Source organism: Lupinus angustifolius, chromosome LG14, assembly GCF_001865875.1.
Source record: "Lupinus angustifolius cultivar Tanjil chromosome LG14, LupAngTanjil_v1.0, whole genome shotgun sequence".
Taxonomy (NCBI): domain Eukaryota; kingdom Viridiplantae; phylum Streptophyta; class Magnoliopsida; order Fabales; family Fabaceae; genus Lupinus; species Lupinus angustifolius.
The window spans coordinates 9,997,950-10,022,985 of NC_032022.1; the positions used below are offsets into that span (position 1 = coordinate 9,997,950).

General features: G+C 35.5%; 3 protein-coding genes across 5 annotated transcripts; 1 reads left to right on the forward strand and 2 right to left on the reverse strand.

Moving 5' to 3' along the window:
• On the forward strand, positions 385 to 4,738 carry LOC109327110 (uncharacterized GTP-binding protein At5g64813-like). 3 transcript variants are annotated; one of them, XM_019560146.1, is made up of 8 exons: positions 385 to 498; positions 731 to 809; positions 1,525 to 1,616; positions 1,708 to 1,849; positions 2,298 to 2,602; positions 3,516 to 3,569; positions 3,648 to 3,775; positions 4,379 to 4,738. In XM_019560146.1, the coding sequence occupies exons 2-8, from the start codon at positions 740 to 742 to the stop codon at positions 4,575 to 4,577; spliced, it is 990 nt and encodes a 329-aa protein (XP_019415691.1). In that variant the 5' UTR covers positions 385 to 498; positions 731 to 739; the 3' UTR covers positions 4,578 to 4,738. The 3 variants fall into 3 exon arrangements, with proteins under 3 accessions (XP_019415691.1, XP_019415690.1, XP_019415692.1); XM_019560145.1 differs by lacking the exon at positions 385 to 498 and having other exon boundaries at positions 581 to 809; XM_019560147.1 differs by lacking the exon at positions 385 to 498 and having other exon boundaries at positions 581 to 809; positions 4,382 to 4,738.
• On the reverse strand, positions 4,737 to 14,755 carry LOC109327108 (programmed cell death protein 2-like). Its single transcript, XM_019560144.1, has 6 exons — positions 14,562 to 14,755; positions 14,299 to 14,480; positions 13,570 to 13,856; positions 12,413 to 12,650; positions 11,775 to 11,979; positions 4,737 to 4,964 (listed from the first exon to the last, which is right to left on the reverse strand). Exons 1-6 carry the CDS (start codon positions 14,652 to 14,654, stop codon positions 4,845 to 4,847), a joined length of 1,125 nt encoding a protein of 374 aa, XP_019415689.1. The 5' UTR covers positions 14,655 to 14,755; the 3' UTR covers positions 4,737 to 4,844.
• Positions 23,096 to 24,834, reverse strand: LOC109326058 (transcription termination factor MTERF15, mitochondrial). Its single transcript, XM_019558703.1, has 2 exons — positions 23,433 to 24,834; positions 23,096 to 23,212 (listed from the first exon to the last, which is right to left on the reverse strand). Exon 1 carries the CDS (start codon positions 24,762 to 24,764, stop codon positions 23,463 to 23,465), a length of 1,302 nt encoding a protein of 433 aa, XP_019414248.1. The 5' UTR covers positions 24,765 to 24,834; the 3' UTR covers positions 23,096 to 23,212; positions 23,433 to 23,462.

The following is a 25,036-nucleotide window of genomic DNA, read 5'->3' on the forward strand; positions in this document are numbered from 1 at the left end:
TATACTAAATCCTGAATATTTAAACTCATTTACAACCTCTATCATTCCCAATCATAATATAAAGTTGAAAGTTGAAACTCTTATAATCTTATTGAGGAATTTTCTAAAATCTTTAACATATATTATAAAATTTATATTAAATTGTATTCTAAACTTTTGTTGTAATTTTTTATTTATTTAATATAATAGGTTATAACCCATGTTATTTGACCATAACACTAATTCGTCATTTAAATACATAAAAGTTATCACCGGTGCGAATGGAATGCAGGGTGTAGAAAATCTTTTACTTACCAAAAAATAGAGAGATCGTAGAACGTCTACGTCAAGGGCATCCTTTGCAAAGGCACCGACAAAATTTCTCAACTTTTAACCCAAAGGACAAATTTTAATATTTCCAAAAATAAAAATGAATATAAATAATAAGGATAGAGGGCGAGTTCAGTTGCTTTGTAGTAGCGTGGTTTACACGGATGAATAGCGCGAGATTGCATCCAACTTTGTGGCGCGATCGTCCTCTTCTTCTTCCTTCCCTCATCCAAATGAAATGAAATGATTTTGCATTTTCCATTTTAATCAATCTCTTTCTCTCTTATACCCGCTTCACCTTTTATTGCTTTCTAGCTTCAGAAATGCGTAAATTGTAATAATAACATTTATTTCAATATTAAGTTAGCAACCTCATCGCTCTTTTCTTTTCTTTTTTGGTTGAACTGTGTTTGGAGTTAAGAGGGTGATTATGTTCTGGAGCGAGCGTGACAGTGGGTCCCTCTGTGGCCAGATCAGAGTCCTCGTTGTTGGTGACTCAGGTAGGTACCAATCATATTTATCTCTCATTGTTTACACTTTCTCAAGTTTGGTTTTGTTAACATTGGTGCTTTAATGCATCAAACGAGTCCATGGTTTAGTACATTTCTGGAACTAAGGAAAACATGTGAAATTAAAAGAAAAATGACATAAATGAAGTTTTACCATAAATGATAGGCATTATCAATGATGAATGACTGGCCCGGTGCACAAGAGTTTGAGTCGGGTAGATGTACATAATCTTATGCTTTTGATTTCTCTTTTGGAGGATTGCTTATCCTCGTTTTAGCTGTACTTTCTCTGCTTTCTTTCTAGAAATATATATTTGACTATAAAAGAACGGTAGGTAAATGATTAAAAGAATGGTTTTCCTGAGCATTTTATCCCTTGCCTGAATCCCCCCCTTTCCCCTCTATAATCAGTTTTTTAGCTTGGGATATAATATGCCGGTAGATGTGCGTAAACAACCTCTTTGCTTGCAAAAATAAGATTGTGTATATCTTCAATTCTCAGACCCACTAGGTGTGAGCATCTTGCATCGGGTTGTCCTTTATATAATATAAAAAACAATAACCAAACCTTAATTCCACTATTTGAGGTCAGCAGTAATATATATATATATATATTTGATGATAAGAGAAATAAGAAAAACTATAAGCTATGTGACAGAGCCATACCAGAAAGAAAAACCTCTAAAACAATATGTCACATTTTCAGGTGTTGGGAAAACTTCTCTAGTCAACCTGATCATTAAAGGTTCTTCCATCTCTCGCCCTTCGCAGACAATCGGTTGTACAGTTGGTGTGAAGGTAAAAACTATCATTCTCCAATTACATAAGAAATGTTTTCTCGTTGTTGTAGTTCAAGACTTCACGAAATCCTCATGTTTCCTTTTTCCAGCACATTACTTATGGAAATTCTTCCAGCTCATCAAATAGCCTTAAAGGTGATTCAGATAGAGATTTCTTTGTTGAACTCTGGGATGTATCAGGACATGATCGGTACAAAGATTGCCGCTCTCTGTTTTATTCACAGATTAACGGTGAGTAGTCGAGCTTGTATTTTATTTATATCTTTAAATGTACAATTGTGTGAACATTTCTGAGGTGTGCATATTGAATGTAATAATTGTGAAATAAGGAACAAGATTTCTAAGTAAGCATAAATAAATTAGGAAAAAGATTGAAGTTGCTTGCTGTATCTTTGTTTCCTTTTGTCAGGTCGTACATATTATTAAATTTTTTAGCATTAATTCATTTAGTCTTCATAAGAAGTTAAAAGATAAATTTGCCTGTTTAAATGTCATTTAGTTTCACATCCTTTTACTTATATGTTTTATAATTGCTTCCCTCCTTTAATTGCATTTGGATACAGAACTTTCTTACAATTAAGATTTGGTTGTAATTAATGAAGCCTTAACAGCAACTACATATTCAAAAGTTCTTTGTATGATATTTTAATTCTGGATTCTGCCTGAATTTCATTTGCAGGTGTTATCTTTGTTCACGATCTTTCACAGAGAAGAACTAAGACCAGCTTGCATAAATGGGCAGCTGAAATTGCTGCAACTGGGACATTTTCAGCCCCTTCAAGATCTGGTGGCCCTGGCGGCCTTCCTGTTCCGTATATTCTTATCGGTAACAAATCTGATATTTCTGCAAAAGAAGGTACACAAGGAAGCAGTGGGAATATCGTTGATGTTGCACGTCAATGGGTTGAGAAGCAAGGTTTGCTTCCTTCCAGTGAGGAGCTTCCTCTGTATGAGAATTTTCCTGGCAGTGGAGGTCTTATTGCAGTAAGTATCTGAACTAATTTTGCTGTGTAGTGCTATTTATATTTAACTTTCTAAGCATAAGATAATATTCTACTTCCACTCCTAATAATAGGATTCCCTGGAATGATATTCAGATGAATATGATTTCATACCTAGAAACAAACATCCCCTAAGGTTTCTAATACTATGGATTACGGATGACATGTATTCACAAATTTCTATTTGTTGTCTTCTACCTTTTGTTGTGTAAGAATAACACTCAGCTTTAATCCACTTCCAAAATCAATGAGAGGGTTAAGCCTGATTTTCCATTTATTTGTAATTTATTAAAACTCATCGGTGATCATATTATAAAGATTTGACAAAGTTCTACATTGGTTGTCGACTACCTAACAACTTTCATATTTTATCTGGGCTTAGGACTGACTATGTATAACAACAAACACACATAGGTAAGGTAGGTTTAATTGATGGAGTGCATCAAATGTTATGTGTGATAGAAATGTGACATTCAAACTTAAGGGAAAATTTACCGCACAACTATAGGACCCACAATGTTATTTGAGAGTGAATGTTAGGCAGTAAAATGTTAACAAGAGAATAAAACCAATGTAGCAGATATGAGAAATTGTATAAGTGAACACACTAAACATTAGGAGAAGGTTGGGATAACTTATAGTCTAGAAAATATGAGCATTAGGAGAAGTAAAAAATAGGAATATGAGTATTAGGAGAAGGTTGGGATAACTCATAGTCTAGAAAAGATGTTAGACTATGAGCATTTGGAGAAGGTTGGGATAACTCAGTAGTCTCTGTTTGGAGGATTGTTTATCCTCATTTTAGGAAAATATGTTAGGCAGTAAAAAATATTTATTTTAGCTATCCAATACATTTTTCATGTACTATTTGTGACATGAATGTTGGACATCAATAGGCTGCAAAAGAATCAAGGTATGACAAGGAAGGGTTGATGAAATTTTTCCACATGGTAAGTATGGTCTTTGATTTCTTTATCATTTCTTTAGAGTATGGGTCATCATTTAAGTTTCTCTGCAACTCTTTTTAGTTGATCAGGAGAAGATATTTCTCAGATGAGATACCAGCACCAATGTGGTCTGTCTCTCCAGTTCAGAGAAATTCCCAGCGTATAGATGATACTTTGATTGATGAAGATGATCATTCTTATAATTCAAGGTATGTTCTGCTCGGCTTTGGAATCATTTTTATGCTGGCATGTTGCAGTGCTATTATCATAAATTTGTCTCAGTTTTTTAGATGGAATGAGTTGGTGATCCTTTGTTGGTCCTATTTTTCAGCTTTGGAAAGACTTATGCATAAATCTAATTACAATGGTAGTTGTAGTGTTAGGCTCGAATTGCAGAACAAAAAATTGTTGTTCCAAATCATATCTTAAATTACATCCCGCACTAATGACAATAAAATAAAAATAGAAAAATTAATGTATATTTAAATTTTTTAATTTATATAACATGTTTTCATTAGTACGAAACAAAATTTGGGACATGATTTGAGACAACATATTTTGTTCTCAATGCAAGGTATGGGACTTGAATCCCACATTTGAAGTATGGAATTCTAATGTAAGGTTTATAAGGCCTTGGGCTCTCCAACTAAAAAGCTAAGCTTTTGTGGTGTGGTTGTCACAAGTTTCTACAATAATTTTAAATCACTTCTAAATATATGCATACTTGTTCCTTAACAGTTCAGCATCATTGGTTAATTGTTTTTTTTAGTTAGTTTCATGGCACCCTTTACAAAGTTCATTGTTGATTACAGCAGTAGAAGCAGTGATCCTTACAAGTATAACACGCTCCCGCCCCTTCCAGCTCAAAGCAGTGTCACTCCACCACCCACACTTTATCATCAACCACCGGTTTCAATTTCGGAAAACTATAGCTTCCCGAGGTTTTCTTTTTCTGACTCCTCAGAAACAAGTGCTGAGACCAGAACAAAGCGCTCATATCTTAATCTTTGAAGATATCTGTATTTGGTAATTAGTCATGGCTATATTACACTCATGTATTCATCATGAAATTAAGTTATATGCTTGTTTAAATATCATGTTCCTCTTGTATTAGTGTCCATTGATTCATTCATTTTAGAGGCTTTTCTCAATGGAAGGGGATATTTGTTCAATGATACATGGTCGATACTTTTATAAAGTGCCCATTGAAAATGTCAACAATATACTGAAGTAACACTATTTTATTGTATTACATGGCAAAAAGGAAACTAATATTGATTATGAGAAATAACCAATCTGCATAGGCAAGGATTCTTCATATTGAGCCACAGCTGCTTCCAATGCTACAATCCAACCCTTACTATTGGGCTTTGTTTGCTCATTCTCTTCGTAGCAACTCTGAGAAAATCAAGACATTAGAAAATAACAGGCACAAAAAGATAGTTAACAAGATGCATTCATTATTCTGTACAAAGACTTTAACCCAACATCCTTTCATTAAATAAATAAGAGAAAAATCGCTTAAGACCTATAATTCTTGTTTACAGTTGTACATAGTTTAGATAAAATTAAGAGAACATTTTGGTCAAATTGCTACATACAAAGCAAAACATGTATACTCCCATTCAATGAGATGCTATAAAGATATTTAAATGAAAACTAGAAATTGCTTATGTTTGAACTTTGAAGGAAGAAATATAGCAACTACAGCTATGAAGTAGAGAAACACCATTTTCATGATTGTACAAGTTACTACGACATGTGACCAATTTAAAAGTTACCTTTTTTCAGCTACAACGCAATGAAACACAGTTGACAAAGCTGTTTAAATTTTGGAATAGAAGATGAAGAGGCTGAATCTTTTAAACTTTTGAGCATTTATTGATAATAAAGAAAAGAGTAAATAACCATTTTAGTCTCATATTTTTCGACATCACTAGTTTAATCACTCAAAAAAGAAAAGACTTAAAATGGTCCTTAAAAATTCCAAATGTTGGTCAAATTAGTCCCTACCAAGTGTTATAAAACATGCTAAAAAAGACTAATTTGATCCACATTTGAAATTTTTGGCACCATTTTAGGTTTTTTCTTTTTTGAAGGACTAAATTGGTAAGGTCGAAAAATATGAGGGACTAAAATGGGTATTTACTCTAAAGAAAATAAGGTATGGTGCTCTTATCATGTACCAATAATATATACACATGGATATGCACTTTTGAATAGAATGTAAAACTACAGAGAGAAACTCAGAAATCCTAAGGCTTTGTTTGGTTGACAAGAGAAAATAAGAAGAGGGAAATAGGCGAAAAAGAAAAAAGGTGAGAAAGAGAAAGATGGGAAATAGACTAGATTTATGTGATGTTTGGTATAAGAGAAGAATGAGAGAAAGGTACATGATAAAAGCACCTTGCCTTATTTTCTTTAGAGTAAATACTCATTTTAGTCCCTCATATTTTTGACTTATTGCTTCTCTTGCGCCTATATTTTGACTTTTGGTAGGCGAGGGGTTGCCATGTGTTGCTCTGCTAGGGTATGAGACTCCACCTTTCTTGGATCTGCAATGATGAATCCCACTACAAACACAACAATGATTCCATGGAATTTCTTGGCTAATCTGGTAGGCTCCTCTACGGTCGAAAAAAGACCAAGTGAGGAGAAAAAACGGGAGTCAAGGAGAAGATATCCTTCGTGCAAGCTCTCAAAGCTTCAAATGATATTTCAATCTCCTAACTCCCACGACCTTGTCTTTCAAGTTGCCATCAAAATCCCAGAGGAGGAATATCAAGTTGGCATTCAGAGGTGTAAATCTCATCTTCACGAGAGAATCATTCTTTCAAAGGGAGACAAGCCTCTCAAGTTTTCGGAGCTGAAGGCAAAAATTGCTTCACTTTGGAACATGATTGATAAGTGGAACATGGTTTCATTGGGACGAGGCTTTTATGAATTTTCCTTTTCTTCGGTTGAGGATATGAGAATAGTTTGCGCGGTGGGTTCCTGGAGCTTGAAGCATGGTCTCCTAAGATTGTCGTTATGGACTCCTGATTTCAACCTCAGTCTTCAAAAGATTTCACACTCTCAGTGTTGGGCTAGGATTTTGGGACTCCCTCTTGAATATTGGAGCGCTAAAATTTTGTTTTCAATAGTTGAGGGATTGGGGACACCGATATCACTCGATGAGGCAACTACCTCTATATCCTTTGGGCATTTTGCTAGGATTTTAGTGGATTTGGATCTTAAAGGCAATCTGCCTAATCAGATTTTAGTGGAAATGGAAGGTTTTGCCTTTTTTGTGTATATTGAATACGAAAATCTTCCAAGTTTCTGCAATGTTTGTCATTCCATTGGTCATCTGGAATCTACTTGTAGGAGAAACAACAAAGACTCAGCAAATGATGCTCTTAGATCGAAAAAGGTGAACCACTTAGGGAGAACTCCAAAGGCTATTCCTGAAGAAGAGTTCACTTAGTTGAAGAGTTCACAAAAGTCCTCTCGAAATCTCAAAAAAAGAAGTTGAGACAGAATCATAGTCATGAAAAAGTTCAGTTTACCCGAAGGGGTGGTTATATCAATGTTTCTAAATGAAGCTCCTCTACTAGAACTGTAGAGGATTAGGTAACTTGAAGACTAAACTTGTGTTGAAAAAGTTCTGCTTGGAAAATAGACCAGAAATAAGTCCTCTTTTTTGGTATGCTTTAAATTTAAAGCTCTTTGTAGTGAATGATAGAGGGAGTTTGCTGCCCAATATTTCGGGTCTATGTCATTCTGATCTTAATCCAACCATCATCTATAACTCCTCTCAACATATATCCATATCTTTGGATGTGGAGAATAAAAAGGTCTTTGTCTCTGTTGTCTATGCTCACACTCAGTACTTGATTCGTAGAGATTTGTGGTCTGAAATCTTATCTTTAATAGATTCTTTCCATAGGCTTTGGTGTTGTTTAGGGGATTTCAATGTTGTGTTTGGTGCCAATGAGTGCAGAGGCTCATCCTTACCTAATAGAATATCTTGTGAGGAATTCAAGTCATTCTCTGAGGCGGGGAATCTTAATCACATTGTCACCAGAGGAGTTGAGATCACTTGGTCAAATAAAAGGAGAGGTGTGACTCACATTGAGAAGAGATTAGATAGAGCTCTTTGCAATGACAGTTGGCTCTCTAAGTGGAACTACTCGACCTGCTTCACTTTGCCCAGGTCTACTTCTGATTATCACCCTTTGATGATTACATGTTTTAATGGTTTGACTTCTCATAAGACGCAGTTTAGGTTTCATAAAATGTGGCTGCAGCACCCCACTCTACATAAGGTGGTGGAGGATCATTGGAATATCAGAGTGGTGGGGTGCCCTATGTATATCCTGACTACTAAACTAAAGACTCTAAAAACTGTCCTAAGAGTTTGGAACAAGGAGGTCTTTGGTAACATTCATCTAAGAGTGCAAAATGCTATGGCTCTAGTCAAAGACATTCAGTTATGCACTAATGATAATGGTCTGACTGACGATCTTATGGCTCAGGAAGAAGTGGCACAAGAGGAACTCTCAGTAGCCTTAAAAGCAGAGGAAGAGTTTTGGAAGGAAAAATCTAGGGTGAATTGGCAATTAAGTGGTGATAGAAACACTAGCTACTTCCACAAGATTGCTAAAATAAGGCATGCTACTAAATCCTTGACTATACTGAGAGATAGGGATAACATCATTCTTGAGCAACAGGGACATGCTAATCATGTGTTGGACTATTTTCATAATTTATATGCTACTCATAACAACATTCAACACTCTAATCTAATCAACCTTGTAATTCAAAGATTAGTTTCTGAGGGTGACAACTTAATGATGGCTAGCACTCCTTTGAATGAAGAGATTAAAGCTGATGTTTTTGCAATGACTGGAAAGGGAGCCTCTAGTCCTGATGGATTTGGTGGTTGCTTCTTTCAAGAGTTCTGGGATATTATAGGCAAGGATGTTTGCAACTCTGTTTTGCAATTCTTCACACAGGGCTGGATTCTTCCAAACCTAAACTCCAATAATGTGGTTCTTATCCCTAAATTCCCTGGTACTGATAAAGTTGAGGATTTCAGGCCAATTGCTTTGGCTAACTTTCAGTTTAAAGTTATCACAAAAGTTCTAGCTGACAGGCTAGCTAAAATTGCTCCAAAAATTATTTCCATTAACTAGAGAGGTTTCATCAAGGAGAGACATATTCATGATTGCATTAGTCTTGCATCTGAAGCAGTAAATCTCCTTGATCACAAAGCCTTTGGTGGTAATCTAGCAATCAAGTTGGATATCAAAAAAGCCTTTGACACAATTGACTGGAAATTCCTTTTGGACATTCTTGAGGCATTTGGCTTCCATGCCGCTTTCATAAACTAGATAAGGGTTATCCTTAACTCTACTAAGCTGTCTATATCTGTCAATGGCCAATCTGTGGGGTTCTTCAGCTGCAAGAGAGGTGTGAGGCAAGGAGATCCTCTATCTCCCTTATTGTTTTGCCTTGCAGAGGATGTCCTCAACAGAGGTATCTCTTAAATTGCATCAGCAAGGGAAAATTAGCACAATATATGGTCCTAGAATCAACACCCTAAGTCATGTGCTTTATGCAGATGACATCTTGATATTTTACAAAGGTATTAAAAAGCAGTTGATAGCTCTAAAAGATTTATTCATTGACTATGCTAACATTTCAGGTCAGTGTCTAAACCTTAGCAAGTGCAAGTTCTACACTACTCAAGCTTCAGCAAGGAAAATGACCAATCTCAAAAATTGGTTGGGATTTGGTGCAGGTCAGTTGCCATTCAATTATCTGGGAGTTCACTTGTTTAAAGGAAAGCCTAAAGCCACTCATTTGCAACCAATTGTTGATAAAATAGTGAACAAACTGTCTAAATGGAAAGGCTCAATCCTATCTATCATGGACAGGGTTGAGCTCGTCAAATCTATCATTCACAGTATGCTAGTGTATAGCTTTCATGCTTACATTTGACCAGCCAATCAATTAAAGCCATGAATCATGCTGCAATTCTAAAACTGGCTTGGGAAATGAAATCTTCCAACAATGATTGGGCTGTGTTTTTTAGGGACAGATTCTGTAAGGGGTCCTATGCTTCTTATATTAAATCTTCTGTTTGGCCAGGTATCAAAAAGTTTTGGCAGTTGGTCCTTGATAAGTCAATTTGGTTGGTTGAGAATGGTAAAACAATCAACTACTGGATGGACAAATGGATTGGATATCCTCTGGTGGAGTACCTTAACATCCCTGATCAAATTTCTTCATCTCTAATGGCAAGGGTGGCTGACTTCATTCAAGAGTCTTCTTGGATAATTCCTTCTTGGCAATCTAGGTTCCATCCGGAGGTGTGCAACTCATTACTATAATGTTAATTTCTAATAGCAATCAGTTAGACAAGTTGGCTTGGATTCACTCTACTAATGGAATTCTCTCCATGAAAGAGGCATATCTCTTCACCAAACCTATGGCTGCTCAACAAAATTGGTGCAAGGCAATTTGATCGATTGCAATACCACCAACCAAATCTTTTGTCGGTTGGAGGTTATACAACAACAAAATGCCTACTGATGAGCACTTAAAGGCTTAGCTATGGGCTCAATTTGCAATTTATGCAGGGACAGTGACGAGTCATCTGACCATATCTTCTTCATGTGCGGTTTTGCTAAGGCAATCTGGGGCGGGCTTGGGGCTCAAATTGGTTGTAATTTGGACTCTTCTTCTATCTCCAATATCTTGCTTATCTCAGATAGCTGGAGTCCTTTGGCAAAGGAAGTGATGGTTGCTTGTATTCTTAATGCAATCTCTACCATATGGTTCTGTAGAAATAAAACTAGATTTAATGATATTGAAATCAGCCTAGCTCAAGTGATGACAAGAATTAGAGTAGACATTGCATTCACTAGAAACTTTAGCAAACAGTATGCCAAAAACTCCCTGACTGCGTTCAATTTGCTGAGAGCTTTCGAAATAAAAGGCAACTATAGCAAGGCTCCCTCAATCATTGAGGTCTTATGGAAGGCTCTTTCTTTCGGTTGGGTGAAAGTCAACTCGGACGGTGCTGCTCAGGGTTGTCCAGGCCATGCAGGAGGGGAGGGGGGATTTTCAGGAATAGTAATGGGGAATTCATGGGGTGTTTTGCCTCGTACTTTAACATTTAGAACTCGATTTATGTCGAGTTGCTTGCAGCAATATTGGCTGTAGCAATAGCTCGTTCTAAAGGTTGGAGATCAATTTGGTTGGAGTGTGATTCAAAAGTGGTGGTGGACATTTTTCAGGGTTCCAAGCCGGTTCCTTGGCGGTTAAGTAACTTCATGAACAAGTGTCGGCAGCTTATGAATTCTATGCAATCTATAGTTAGCCATATTTATAGACAAGGCAATGCTTGTGCTGATAAGCTAGCCACATTTGGAGTAAACTCTAAAATTGACTCTTGGTGGAATAGCATGCCTACCTTCTTATATGATGATTTCAATAGAAATAAGAATTTGCTTCCTAACTATCGGTTCCGTAATTTGTAACCTTTATGGCTTCCCCTTGTACTTCGGTTACCGTTCAATATATTTTGGGTGTGTGTTAGCACCTTTGCTTTATATAAAAAAAAAAGAATGAGAGAAAATGAATAGAAAGAAATATTTTCTTCTTTTTCTCTTTTGTTTGGTTGGATAGAAAATGAGAAAAAAGTGATGATGTTGTGGTTCAAATTATAAAAATATCTCTAGAATAAAGAAGAGACAAGAAAATGTTGTTTTATTATTAATATAAAAATAAATGTTATAATTTTAAATTATAAATTTTATTATAATTTAAATTAACATTTTCAATTGATATGGTTTGTGACATAGTTTGGGACAACAGATCATTGTTCGGGTAAAGTCTCTCTTTCTCTTCTCACTTTCTCCTCATAAGTGGAGAGAAAGAAATTTTATGGGCCCACCCACTTTTTTCCTCTCTCCCTTCTTTCTCCCCTCTCAATCAAATGAGAAAAATTTCTCATTTCTCTTCTACTTATCTCTCCCTCTTTTCTCTTTTCTTTAACTCTATCTAACAAAACTCAACCTAAATGTCTCATTCCTACAAAGTATGCATTTTGAGGTGGTATAACTAGTGAGACACGCTACAGATCTTTCTTATTTGTCACACTAGTAAAAGGCAAAGAATAGTTATATCTAGATCAATCTGAAATGGCAGAATACCAACCTCGGAACAAGTGTATACAATAAGAGTCATCCAATCCCAGTTTTCCACCATCTGTCTTCGGTCATCATCAAGCGCTTCCTGTAGAAAGTACAGCAATGGAGGCATTAATTGCATCTCAAATTGCCTTGGTTTGCCACAGAGCCTGCACCTACCAGGGTCTAATTCAACAGCTGCAGCTAAAATTGGCTTCCCACCATATGAATATCTACACAGAGGGAAAAAGAGAGGAGAAAATGAATCAGATAGAAGGAAATATTGGATGCTACATAAAACAATAAATAATTGATAGAATGTTAGCATGAAACAATGATAAGTGGACGTGTCAAAATATCCTCGAGTGGCTTTATAAAACTAGTATTGCACGTTCTTAAAGCCCAGGTACAACTATTGCAACTGCCAATCAGTAAAATGGCTGCAAAGAAATTATATATCTCTGGTAAAGGTTGTTCTACTTAACATGCTACATCAGAATCATACACTCTTCAGTTGAAACTATTGGCTAATCTTATCATCATGGTGTTTTTGCTCTATTCCCTATAATTCTTTCAATTTCTAAGAATTGAGACCAGATTACATGCCAAGGGTAGGGCAGGTACATTTAACTCAAGAGTAACTCCAAAGTGTCTTTTGTTACATACCTTAAACATTGCTCAGGATTTGCATCTAATCGTTTCTTAAACTTCAGGTATGTTCTATCAGCCATCAAAGCTTTATCATATTCATAGTGTTCCTTTTCCCATGTTTCTTCGGTTTGTGAATGATCCTCAACTTCAGTCCCATTCTCCTTAATAGAAAGTGATGAGTAGTTGGAACACATAGAACTAAGATCCCCTGAAGATGGCTCTTCTTGTGTGTATATATAAAAACAAGGCATCACTGCAAGTGCAAACAACCAGTAAACCAAAAATTACAACAATTCATAATGCATCATGATTACTAGTTCAGCTATCCGAAAAACATAAATCGAAAGAAGAGGGAAGGCTCACTTTACACAACCATTTAGTGAAAGAGAATACAACTCACATGAATTATTTGACATAAGGGAGTCATCATGCAGACATCTCATGTCAACAAACATAATTCTGTTTAATCTTAACTAAAATTCACTAACATTTTTCATATTAGATCATTTTACATTCTGACATATTATACATTCTCTTTTACAAAAGTAAATGTCTTTCACATAATTAAAGCAAAAAGGGACGATTTAGGCTACCTAAAAGACTTGACATTGTCACATTATGGTCTGTACGACACTAGTATTCAGTAAAATCAGTAATGCACTAATGATACTTAAACACCATTTTCATTGTACACCCTCACACTTCTTTTTCTTTTAAGCACAAACCAAGTAAAACACACTCACCGGTAAATGCTATTCCTTCCTTTTTACCCAAACAAGTAAAATATAATAAAGGTGTGCATCATTCATTTTCCATTATTATATTGTTTAAAAGAAAAAGGAGTTGGATCATTTGCACACTTTTTATCACACACTATTTACATACATTGTAATTCATGTGTAAATATGCAGTCATTGACATGTATTATGTGCTGAATAGAAACATTAATTGATGTGATCAGCATGTAGTATGTGGTAAATCAAACAGTAGTTATTTATACATCACCTAATATCTTCAGCCACCATAAATTACACATTGATCCCAACTAATTTACGCATAAATCAAGGGTGTAAATAGTACGTGAAAAATCTTTGCAAGTGGACTTTTCCAAGAAAAAAGTAGCAAAACAAAGACAAAAAGACTATGAACTTTGTCATGGCACCATTAGTTACCTGGAAATTTAGTATCAACTACAGCCACTCTTCCATTTGAAGATGCAGGGACTTTGTCTTGGCGCTTTTTGGGTGTTTTCTTTTTCTTGGTCTTAGTCTTGGAAGCCAAAGTACCAGCTTCGAACAGTGCCTTGCCTAGTTCCTCCAAATCCATATCATCCTCATTCTCATCATTCAAATCTTCCAACAAACTGTTATTCTGAATCCCACTTGATGACTCAGTTGCAAAGGCTTCATCCTGGACACTGGTCTGTTCAGGAATCTTCTGAACTCGGAGAACCCGCCAACTACAAAAGGCCACATGAGATTTCTTAGGCTAATGATGTGTAAATTAGTAGTTAATTATACAACACTTATATAATCCAATCACTTCTGCATTAAATTTTATGAGATTTCTTTATGGCGAGATTATTACTTGTTACGCAATGCCTTCCATACATCTCATATAGTGACTCAAGTGAGAACAACTTTCGTCTAGAAGTTGTGGGACCAAAATATTTGGATCATCATACAATCATATTGTTAAGATTAAAAGTTGATCACATAATCAAATAAAAATATTCACTTATCTTTTAATCTTAACAATTCAAATAAAATATAATAATCTATATAAATTATTTTCATTCCTCACAATAACCATTATTCTCACTTATTCACTTCCTTCCATATATGTGGCTCTTATAAAGAAAAGGGATTTGGGGAAATTGAAAAAATAGAATAAAAAAAAACCTTTTGGAAGTGGTTGCACAAGTTGGTGTGAGACAAGCAAAAATGTAAAGAAAACGTTCTTGTAAGTGATGAGATTGAATCGATATAGGAGCATAAAGCTGAGCAATATGACATAGTTTAGTAGAACAAACATCACAGCAGAGCAAATCAACATTTACAGAATCATTTGGAAGAGGCCAATCCTGTGTATTAATTGTAAACAATGTAAGTAACAGTTCATAACATATATAAAAAAAATGAGTGGAAAATAATGAATAACTTACAGGGATGCCTCCAATTTTATTAGTGTAAGGATCAGACGGTTCAGTATAATCTTGAGCCCATGCTCCTGGCATACCTAAAAATACTTTATCCATTCTTCAGTGTAATCTGTGCCAATAATAACACAAGAGGTTGATTCTTCAGTCTTTACCTTAACTTTGGTTAATGAAAGACAGAAAGAACCAAGGCGGTGCTGGTTGTGTTGTGGAGGATATATAGGGTTTAGTTTGCAAATAACACTGTGTAAGTCCAAGCAGAATAATTAACAATCAATTCAAGCCCAACCCAAACAAAAAGTGATTCTCTTTAATCTTTAATATATCCATTTTATTTTTCTTCATTAATTTAAGTTGTTATCACATACATTTTTTTTATACTACCAAACGTATTTTATTATTGGGTAAGGAATTAATCTATTTCAAAGTTTGTGATTGTCTATCTTAATAAATATCACTCACATGAATCGAACTCTTACATTTTAGTATTTTAGGAATCTCACAATATCTTATGTCACTAGATAATGCCTTATTGATTATTACTATATTAATTACAACCAAAATTTTGGAATATATAAGTATTGAAATTGGAAACAAAATACATTGACCAAAATAAAAAAATCAGTAATCTTTCAGAGACCAAAATAATAGTTAAGCCTTAATATGAAGACTAATAATTTTGGAAATCTCATCATTCAAATTTTATCAATTTTTATTAATTTTTATGTGTGATCCTCTCGTTGCTATAACATTTTTTTTTTATTTTCTCTGTATAATTTGTGGTGTAATTTTACACCAAATAGATATTGAACCTATATCATGTTTCAGAAAATTTATCATCTACCAATTTGTTGATGAGAGTATATGCAGCGGATAGTAATTTTCTCAACTTGTTAGAATTTATGAGGGGCAATAACAAATAATGCAGTAAGGGACACTAGAATTTTAACGTGGAAAACCTTCCCAATGTGAGAAGTAAAAACCACGGGTACAAACCAGTCAATTAAGCTTCACTATAATCAAAATAGGAATTCAAGAGTGTCTTTAAAATACATCACCAAATGTGCTCAACAATACAACATACAATAAAGCAACAAGCTTGAAAATGAGAACACAAAGTTGCAGAAAAAAACAGCCATTGTTTTGGCTCATTTTTTACCACCTCGGACATCATCTCACCGATCCCACAGTTCAGAATGAAGTACTATAAATTGTGAACATGCTGTCCAAATTTCAGTCCGATCCAACGATGAACGAAGACGCAGTCGCAAATCTCCCACAATTGCTCTGAGTCCCTATGGGTTGAGTTCTTTCAACTTCTCTCTTACTTTTCTATTGCATCTTTTTTGCATAAACTGATTTCTCTACTTGCCTCATCTGACCCCTATCAATTAGGTTAAGTGGAATTTACCAAATTGGGTCTTTCTCCACATAGAAAGGGAGCCCAAACCCTACAAATATTCCCCTCACAACTATGTGGAGAGAATCGTCAAACTGACGATCTCACAACAAGTTTCAAACTTCCACCTTGTTAAGGCCTTAGTCATCATATCAGCATCATTATTATCTGTATGAACCTTAGTCAATTCCAAAAAACTAGCATTCAAAACATCATGTATCCAATGATACCTCACATCAATGTGTTTGGACCTAGAATGAAAAGTTGAATTCTCCCCAAGATGAATTGCACTTTGACTATCACAAAATAACAAGTATTTGTCTTGGACAAAACTAAGCTCCTGCAAAAATTTCTTCACCCAAAGCAACTCTTTGTGTGCTTCTGTAATGGCAATAAACATTGTCTCAATAGTGGACAATACAACGCACTTTTGCAACCTAGATTGTCATGCCATAGCTCCTCCTCCAAACTTAATCAAGTAGTCTGAAGTGGACTTTCTGGAATCAATGTCTCCAGCCATATCAGAATCAGTATAGCCCACGAGAGTAGGTTTATCACCTCCAAAACAAAGCCTTAAACTATCAGTACTACAGAGATACCTCAAAATCCATTTCACAGCATTCTAATGCTCTCTACCTGGATTTGACAGAAATCTACTAATTGTACTAACAACATGTGTAATATCTTGTCTTCTACACACCATTGCGTACATCAAACTGCCTACAACAGATGCATAAGGAACTCATTATATATCTGATTTTTCAGCTTCATTTGAAGGACACCGTTTAACACTCAACTTAAAATGAGTAGCAAGAGGAGTGCTTACCGCCTTAGCATTTTCCATCCGGAACTTTTGTAACACTCTCTTAATATAGTGTTCCTGTGACATTCAAAGTTTCTTTTCTTGCCTATCTCACATGATTCTTATACCAAGAATCTGCTTAGAAGCTCTCATGTCTTTCATGGCAAATGACTTGCCTAGTTGCTTCTTTAACCTGTCAATCATGGAAATATTTTTCCCAACAATAAGCATGTCATCAACATACAATAACAGGATGATGAAATCATCATCAACAAACTTTCTAATCAAGACACAATGATCAGAAGTAATCTTCTTGTAGCCTTGCTCACACATAACAGACTCAAACTTCTTGTACCATTGTCATGGAGCCTGCTTCAAACCATATAGACTCTTTTTCAGCCTACACATAGTCTTCTTTCCCTTCAACAAGAAAACCATAAGGTTGTTTATATAAATCTCTTCTTTCAAATCATCATGAAGGAAACAGTTTTTACATTCACTTGCTCTACCTCCAAATCAAGAATAGTAGTCAAACTCAATACAATTCTAATGGATGGCATCTTTACCACAAGAGAAAAACTCTCACTAAAATTAACATCATTTCTCTATTTGAAACCTTTAACCACCAATCTGACTTTATACCTTGGAGATGTATAATTACTTTCTTGCTTCACCTTGTAAATCCACCTGTTTTCCAAATCCTTCTTCCCTTTTGGCAATTTGACCAAATCAAAAGTGTGATTATTATGCAAGGACTTCCTTTCCTCTTGCATTGTATCCAACCACTTCTTCTTTTCTTCATTCTCCATGGCCTCATGATAATATTCAGGTTCTCCTCCATCTATCACAACAACATAGTCATCAAAATGATACCTGATATATGGTTTCCTCTACCTAATAGATATCCGAAGTTGAACTTGAGGTGGTTCAGGAGCATCACCAAGATTCTCATCTTATGATATATCATGTTCATCTTCACCAATATCAATGGAAAAATCTAACTCATCTCCAAGTTGTTGATCACCAACATAATCATGTTGCTCACCAACATAATCATGTTGCTCACCAACATAATCATGTTGCTCACCAACATAATCATGTTGCTCACCAACATAATCATGTTGCTCACCAACATAATCATGTTGCTCACCAACATAATCATGTTGCTCACCAACATAATCATGTTGCTCACCATTTTGAATGTTATTCTCCACTATATCCATATCATGTATAAGCATCCAAAATGGATCAATATCAGAAAATCTACTATCTCCCTCGGGTGTAGTCTTCTTCATCTTATCAATGTCTTCAATGGTTTGACCTTCCATGAACTTCACATCACAGCTTCTAACAACCTTTTTCTCAACGGGATCATACAACCTGTAGCAAATTCATCTTCGCTATAACCGATAAAGATGCATTGCCTTGTCTTTTCATCCAACTTGGACCTTTCATACTTTGGACATGCACAAATGTCTTGCAACCGAAGACTCACAAATGATCAAAACTGACATTCTTGCCAAACCAAATCTTGTCTGGCACCTCAGTATTCAGAGCAACTGTGGGACTAAGATTAATAACATGTACTGTCGTGTATAAAGCCTCACCCCAGAAATGTTTAGGTAATTTTGCTTCAGAAAGCATGCACCTAACTCTTTCAACCAAAGTTCTTTCAACCTAAGTCTTTTCATGTCTAATATCTTCCTGCTTGCAGTAAATATCAAATGGTCCACAATACTCACCATCATTGTCAGTACGAATGCATTTCAGCTTCTTGTTAGAATGTCTCTCAACCAAAATATGAAATTGTTTGAACTTTTCAAGCACCTGGTCCTTTGTCTTCAAAGCATAGACCCAAAGCTTCCATGAACAATTATCGATAAAAGTAACAAAGTAAAGTGCACTACCAAATGACTTTACCTTCAATGGACCACAAACATCATAAACACCAATTCAAGCAACTCTGGTTTGCTTACCAGCCATGCAATGAGAATATTTATCCAACTTTGCATTCTTCAATCCTAAAAGTACATCCTTTTTGGCTAAACAATTCAACCTTTTTTTCACTAATATGACTAAGTCTGCGGTGCCACAAAGAAGCCTCAATATCCATAGTATTCACACTTTCTTTAGCAACCAAAGATTTTGTCCAATACAATTTAGAAATTTTCTCCCATCTAGCCACAACCAAGTTACCTCTAGTGAGTTTCCATTTTTCAGAACCAAAATGATTATCATAACCACCATCATCAAATATCTGCATAGAGATCAAATTGAAACAAACATCTGGAGCATGTTTAACTCCTCTCAGCAACAACTTCACTCCCATGTTGGTATGCAAACAAATATCACCAATACCAACTACCCTTGACACACCATCCTTACCCATCTTCAACACTCCAAAATCATCAGAAGTGTAAGATGTGAAGAACTCCTTCCTTGTTGTAACATGCAGTGTAGCACCACTATCAATTATCCACATACTCTCATCCTATACAACGTTAACTGAATCTCGGTCACGAAGAATAATAAGATCGTCACAAGTGGCAGAGTAGTAACACGATCATCATCACCATGATTCTTCTCGTTCTGTTTTCCCTTCTTGTCTTTGTTGTCCATTTTCCATTGAAAACAATTCTTCTGTATGCGACTTGCTTTGTGACAATAGTGACACTCCACATTCTTGTATCTGGACTTGGACTTACTTCTTCCCTTTTCTTTATTGCCTTTCGGTTCCTTTCTATGACTTATCCCATTGTTTTTAGTGACAAACACCTCAGAATGAGATGAAGTACCACGTGCCCTCCTTCTCATCTCCTCATTAAGAATACTTCATTTTATACTCTCCAAAGAGACAATACCATCATGGGCTGACTTTGTAATTGAATCTCGAAATGTTTCCCAAGAATCTGGTAGAGTATTCAGTAGCCATAGTCCTATCACTTCATCATCAAACTTGATACCCATTCCTGATAATTGATCAAGGACCCCTTGAAAATCATTCAAGTGATCCGAAATAGAAGCTCCCTCCTTGTACCTCAAATTCATCAAGGAATTCGACAAGTATAATTTATTATTCACTAATTTAGAAGCATATAAAGATTCAATTTTATTCCATAAAGATTTTGCATTTTCCTCATTAGCAATGTGATTTTAGACATTGTCTTCTACATATTTCCGAATGAACCCACAAACTTGTTAATGTTGAAAACTCTAATCTTCATCAGACTTGGACTCTGGCTTCTCAGTAGCAAACACAGGAATATACAAATTCTTCACAAATAATAAATCTTTCATTTTTCCTTTTCACAAGTGATAGTTAGTATCATTCAAACATATCATTCAATGTGTATTTGCCCCCATCATTCAAGCAAGTCAAATAACCTCAAACCCCAAAGAACTCTTATACAACTCTAATGAGAAATTCAACACAATAACAATGAAAACTCTAACATAGTATATGTAGTGGATAATAATTTCCCCAACTTGCTAGAATCTATGAGGAGCAATAACAAATAATGCAGTAACTAAGAACACATAAGGGACACTAGAATTTTAATGTGGAAAACATTTCCAATGTGAGAAGTAAAAACCACGGGCACAAGCTAGTCAATCAAGCTCTACTATAATCAAAATAGGAATACAAGAGTATCTTCAAAATACAGCATAAAACATGCTCAACAATACAGCATACAATAGAGCAACAAGCTTGAAAATGAGAACACAAAGTTGCAGAAAAAACCAGAAAAACAACCATTATTTTGGCTCGTTTTGTACCACCTCGGACGTTGTCTCACTGATCCAACCGTTCATAATGAAGTACTATAAGTTGTTAACCTTCTGTCCAAATTTTAGTCTGATCCAACAGTGAACGAAGACGCAGTCGCAAATCTCCTGCATCTGCTCTGAGTTCCTGCGGGTTGAGTTCTTTCAACTTCTCTCTCACTTTTCTATTGCTTCTTTTTTGCATAAACTGATTTCTTTGCCCGCCTCATCTGACCCCTATCAATTAGATTAAGTGAGACAAGTGAGTTTTTCCCAATTGGGTCTTTCTCCACGTATGAAGGGAGCCCAAACCCAACAAACCCGACCATAGACCCGGTTAAATATAATACATATTTATTTTAGATAAAGTCTTCTGAATATCTTTTGTTATTATAGATATTTAGTTTGATATATAAAATGATTGTTAATCATGTATATATGAATGAAAAAATAGAGAATTAATGATATTTTCAACTAAAATATGTCATTAAAGTGATCATGGGACAGGACGTCCAGTTCATATTTATTCTTTATCTAATCCTAAATATTGATTGAGTCTAATTTTTGAACTGGAATCCAACCCTAGACCCAACAAAACCTAACCGTATTTGAGCTTAATAATAATTTGACCATACCAAGTGAGCGGGTAAGGTCACATCTTCATTGAAAAAGGTGGGTGAAGTGAGGTGTAGGATATGATAGCTTCGCTACCAAGTCTATTGTTGATGTTTTTAAGAAACAGATTTGGAAGTTTGGGTAATTGCTGAATTTCAATGGATAAATGAGGGAGTAATGGATAAATGAGGGAGTACTTCTTCTCTCTCACAATTTGTGTTGTGCCGTTAGTTGTAGTTGGTTAGAAAAATACTTAATAATTAAAATTTTAATTCAATTACATTTTTCAATCAATCATACTTAATGGCACATGAAATATCACAAATTGTAGGACAACAAATATGCTCTGATATGGAGACATACTTACATAAAACTGGGGAAGTGAGAACTTTTGAATTATTTTCCCACAAATGCTGCAGAAATTTTCAGCCCATAAACTAGTATGCACTCTATTTTATCAAATCCATGAAATCATTTTTCAAGAACTCAACAAAGTGTGTTCAAGGCTATTGGTTGTTTCTTGAACGTTCATGGAGTACGCATAATTTTTTTCATCAATTGAATCCCTCATTTTGATGAAGATATAAAAAGTTAAAATAAAAGATAAAATAATTCACTTTTATCATTGCATGCCATCTTAGCTGTATATTAATCATCAAAATGATGTAGATATGACTGGTAAAATACAAACAAAAATCGATGTACAATGGTCATTATAATAGTTGTAACGTATTAGTATAAGCTTGGTTCCTGATTTTCGGGTGACCTATGAATAATATTGCAAATACAAAGAAAATGAAAGAAATTTCAGCTTTGGGTTAGTTGATTAATTAAGGTAAAAACCCATCATATCATATAGCAATAGTTGTTTATAAGAGAAGAAAATATCACATGTTAATAGTGAAAGGTCTAATCCTTTACATCATTCCAATCCCATAAACCAAAATTTGATATTATACAGACATATGTCCATCCACGACTATGGGACACAACATGGTCTGGCCGTGGATCACCAACTCCTCTCAACAACTGTATGATGCACGGTCGTGAGTCAGTCCACGTCCACGTCTAAATACACGTTCATGATGGCCAATACGGTCTGATTGGCGATGGTGTATCACGATATGACATGACAGTGTACTGCTTCCTTGCTGCCATATGAGCTATTTGGACAAGTGTAAAGGATAACTTTGGAACCAAAGGCCCAAATACAAGTTACAAAATCATTATGGGAAAGGCAACCCCATCAAAAAGAAAAAATGCAGGAGCAATTAGACAGAAAACTACAAACTACATTATCACCATAGCCAATATTGGCCAAGGCATTTTGAATATGTGAGTCAAAGTAGTATTTCAAGGGCACTGCAGCAAAGTTCTAATCTCTCTAACAAGTACCGAGCATATCAGATCAATTCTGCTTTAGCAAATGATTTAGTGCCAAGGTCACAAACATGCAGAGTGTCAAGGTCCATAATCCTGTTGAGCACTGTCGGAGTCATTTTTGAACCTATTTTCATGCTCGGGTCATGGCTTTCACTATAACCGTTTCTATGATGTCATACATCTGAAGGGTCCACTTTGTAGAAGATTGGAAAGACAAGTTGGTTATTTTCCTCCATACATTTGAGCAATAAGTTAATCAGAACACGACAAGTGGAATCTGCATAATTTTCCGGAAAAAAAACAATCGAAATCCTTGATTGTTCAATAGCCTGGAGAAGTTGAGGTCAAATTTGTTCTCCAATTCTAAGATTCTCATTATCCATGAAGGGGTTGAATCAATTATGGGTCAAAGCAACATAGATATAGCCTGTAAATCTATGCCGGGTGTTTTCACCCCAGAAACTCAGGAAAACATCGTAGTCACACTTGATTTAAGAAATTGAACGACCTTGATCTGACACCACCGAAATAGTACTAATGCAAGTAGATGGAGCATGAAGTATGTGTTTTGTTGAATGATTCAGAATGGTACAAGTCTTTGACTTCATTTACTCAAATCAAAAAAGGAATACTGTAACCATCGAAACTAGAAGCAGTATGCTGCAGAATTTCTTGCAATGCCATCATTGATATCATTAGGGTAAAAAGAAAATGAAGTTAACCCCTAAAGTTAGATAAAAAGTTATTCATCATAGCTTGTTGAATATGTATCCATTTCTTAATAATATGCCAAGGGTTAGCAGGGAATGCTACATTATCCGCAAAACGGATTATGTCTCCAGCTCCATAACCAGCAAAAAAAATCTGAATATTAATGCAAAGTATGACAACTAATCTGACTCCACAAATTGCATCCAACTAACAATATATAGAGATCAGACAACTAGACCAATAATTCCATGAAGGACTTCATATTCTTCACATCTTCATCAGTTTCAGTGAACTTCTGTGGTTTGAAGAGTTTCCAGAGTCCAGCCGGATGCTTGCTTTTAACTTCAAGGGCTGCAGAAAATCTTCCGTACATTTTTTCACATTCTGGATAAGGCTTAACATAAAGATTGTAAAACCTAAGCCTACTTGGCTTGATCAGGTCCTTCAATCCAACCTCATGACCAATTGCACCTTTCGCTATCAAATACTCAATCACAGTATATCTAGGCACAATCTGCTTTTCCAAATTCACACCCAAATATTCAGGAACATGAGGCAAACAGTCAACACTATACTTCATCCTCTGCACTAAAAACTCGATCTTCTTCTCAATATTCTCCAAATCATAAGTAACCAATCTCGGCTCTTTCCACAATACCTTTAAAGCATCTCTACGAATCAATCCATGACCACATAAGCAATCTACTCTCAGTTTCACTTCAAAACAAGCCCTTAGCATACCACCTTCTCCAATTATCCTCTCTTTGATCGCTTCTCTGCACTTCAAACTCTGCAACAACTGCAAACACCGCGAAAATTCCCCTACTTCCATTCCAAGAATCCTCGGATCCCTAACTATCTCTTTTCTAACTTCGCGGCCTGAAAATCCTAAACCCCTCAATTCATGAATCAATGGTTTGAGCCTATCTTCAACACCAAACCCTAAAACCCTTGGATAATAACGAACAACTCGATCAATCTCATCCCTGGGGATCCCAAACTCCACAAGAAACTCAATCACAGAAACAACTTCCCTTTCACTCATCGCAATAGCAGTGGGAAATCCCTCAAAAAGCATAGCCATTGCAGAATCAGAAAACCCTAAACCCTTAAAATTCTCAACTTTTTTCGAGATATCAACTGGGTCTAACTCAAACCTTTTAGAACATTGCATGAAATTTACCATCATCAACGGGGAAGGGTTAAAAACCCTAATTTTCTGGAAACACAGTTCCCAATTCTTGAGAAACTGGTGTTCCAACACACTGGGGCAATCACGTATTAGAGAAACTAGAAAATTCTGGGGAATTTTGAAGGATAAGAGAATGGAGAGGGATTTTTCTAAGTCGTGTAAATTGGAATTCAAGAGAAAACGATGATTGAGAGAGAAGAATTGGTGAAAGTTGGAAGTGGGAAAACCAAACCTTTGAAAGAGATTGGCGAGTGAGATTTGTTTCCTGTAATGAGATGATGGATTATTGGTGAATGTAGAGAAACAATGGAAGGAGGAATAGTAGTTTCGGAGAATACGCATGTTGTTTTTAGATGCTTGAAACCAAAATACTCAGAAAGGACATCACAAAACACTCTTCATGATAAATATTGGGAGGAATATATTATCTATGGTTTTATACGTGTTTCCTTATATCCACTTAGTATTCTTCCTAATAATTTTCGAGAAAAATGTATATAATACCAAAAAAAGTTTTTATACTGTCAATATACCTTTATATTATTAATACATATATAAATGAATAATGAATGATACACTTACTATAAATAAACCTTTATATTATTAATGCATAC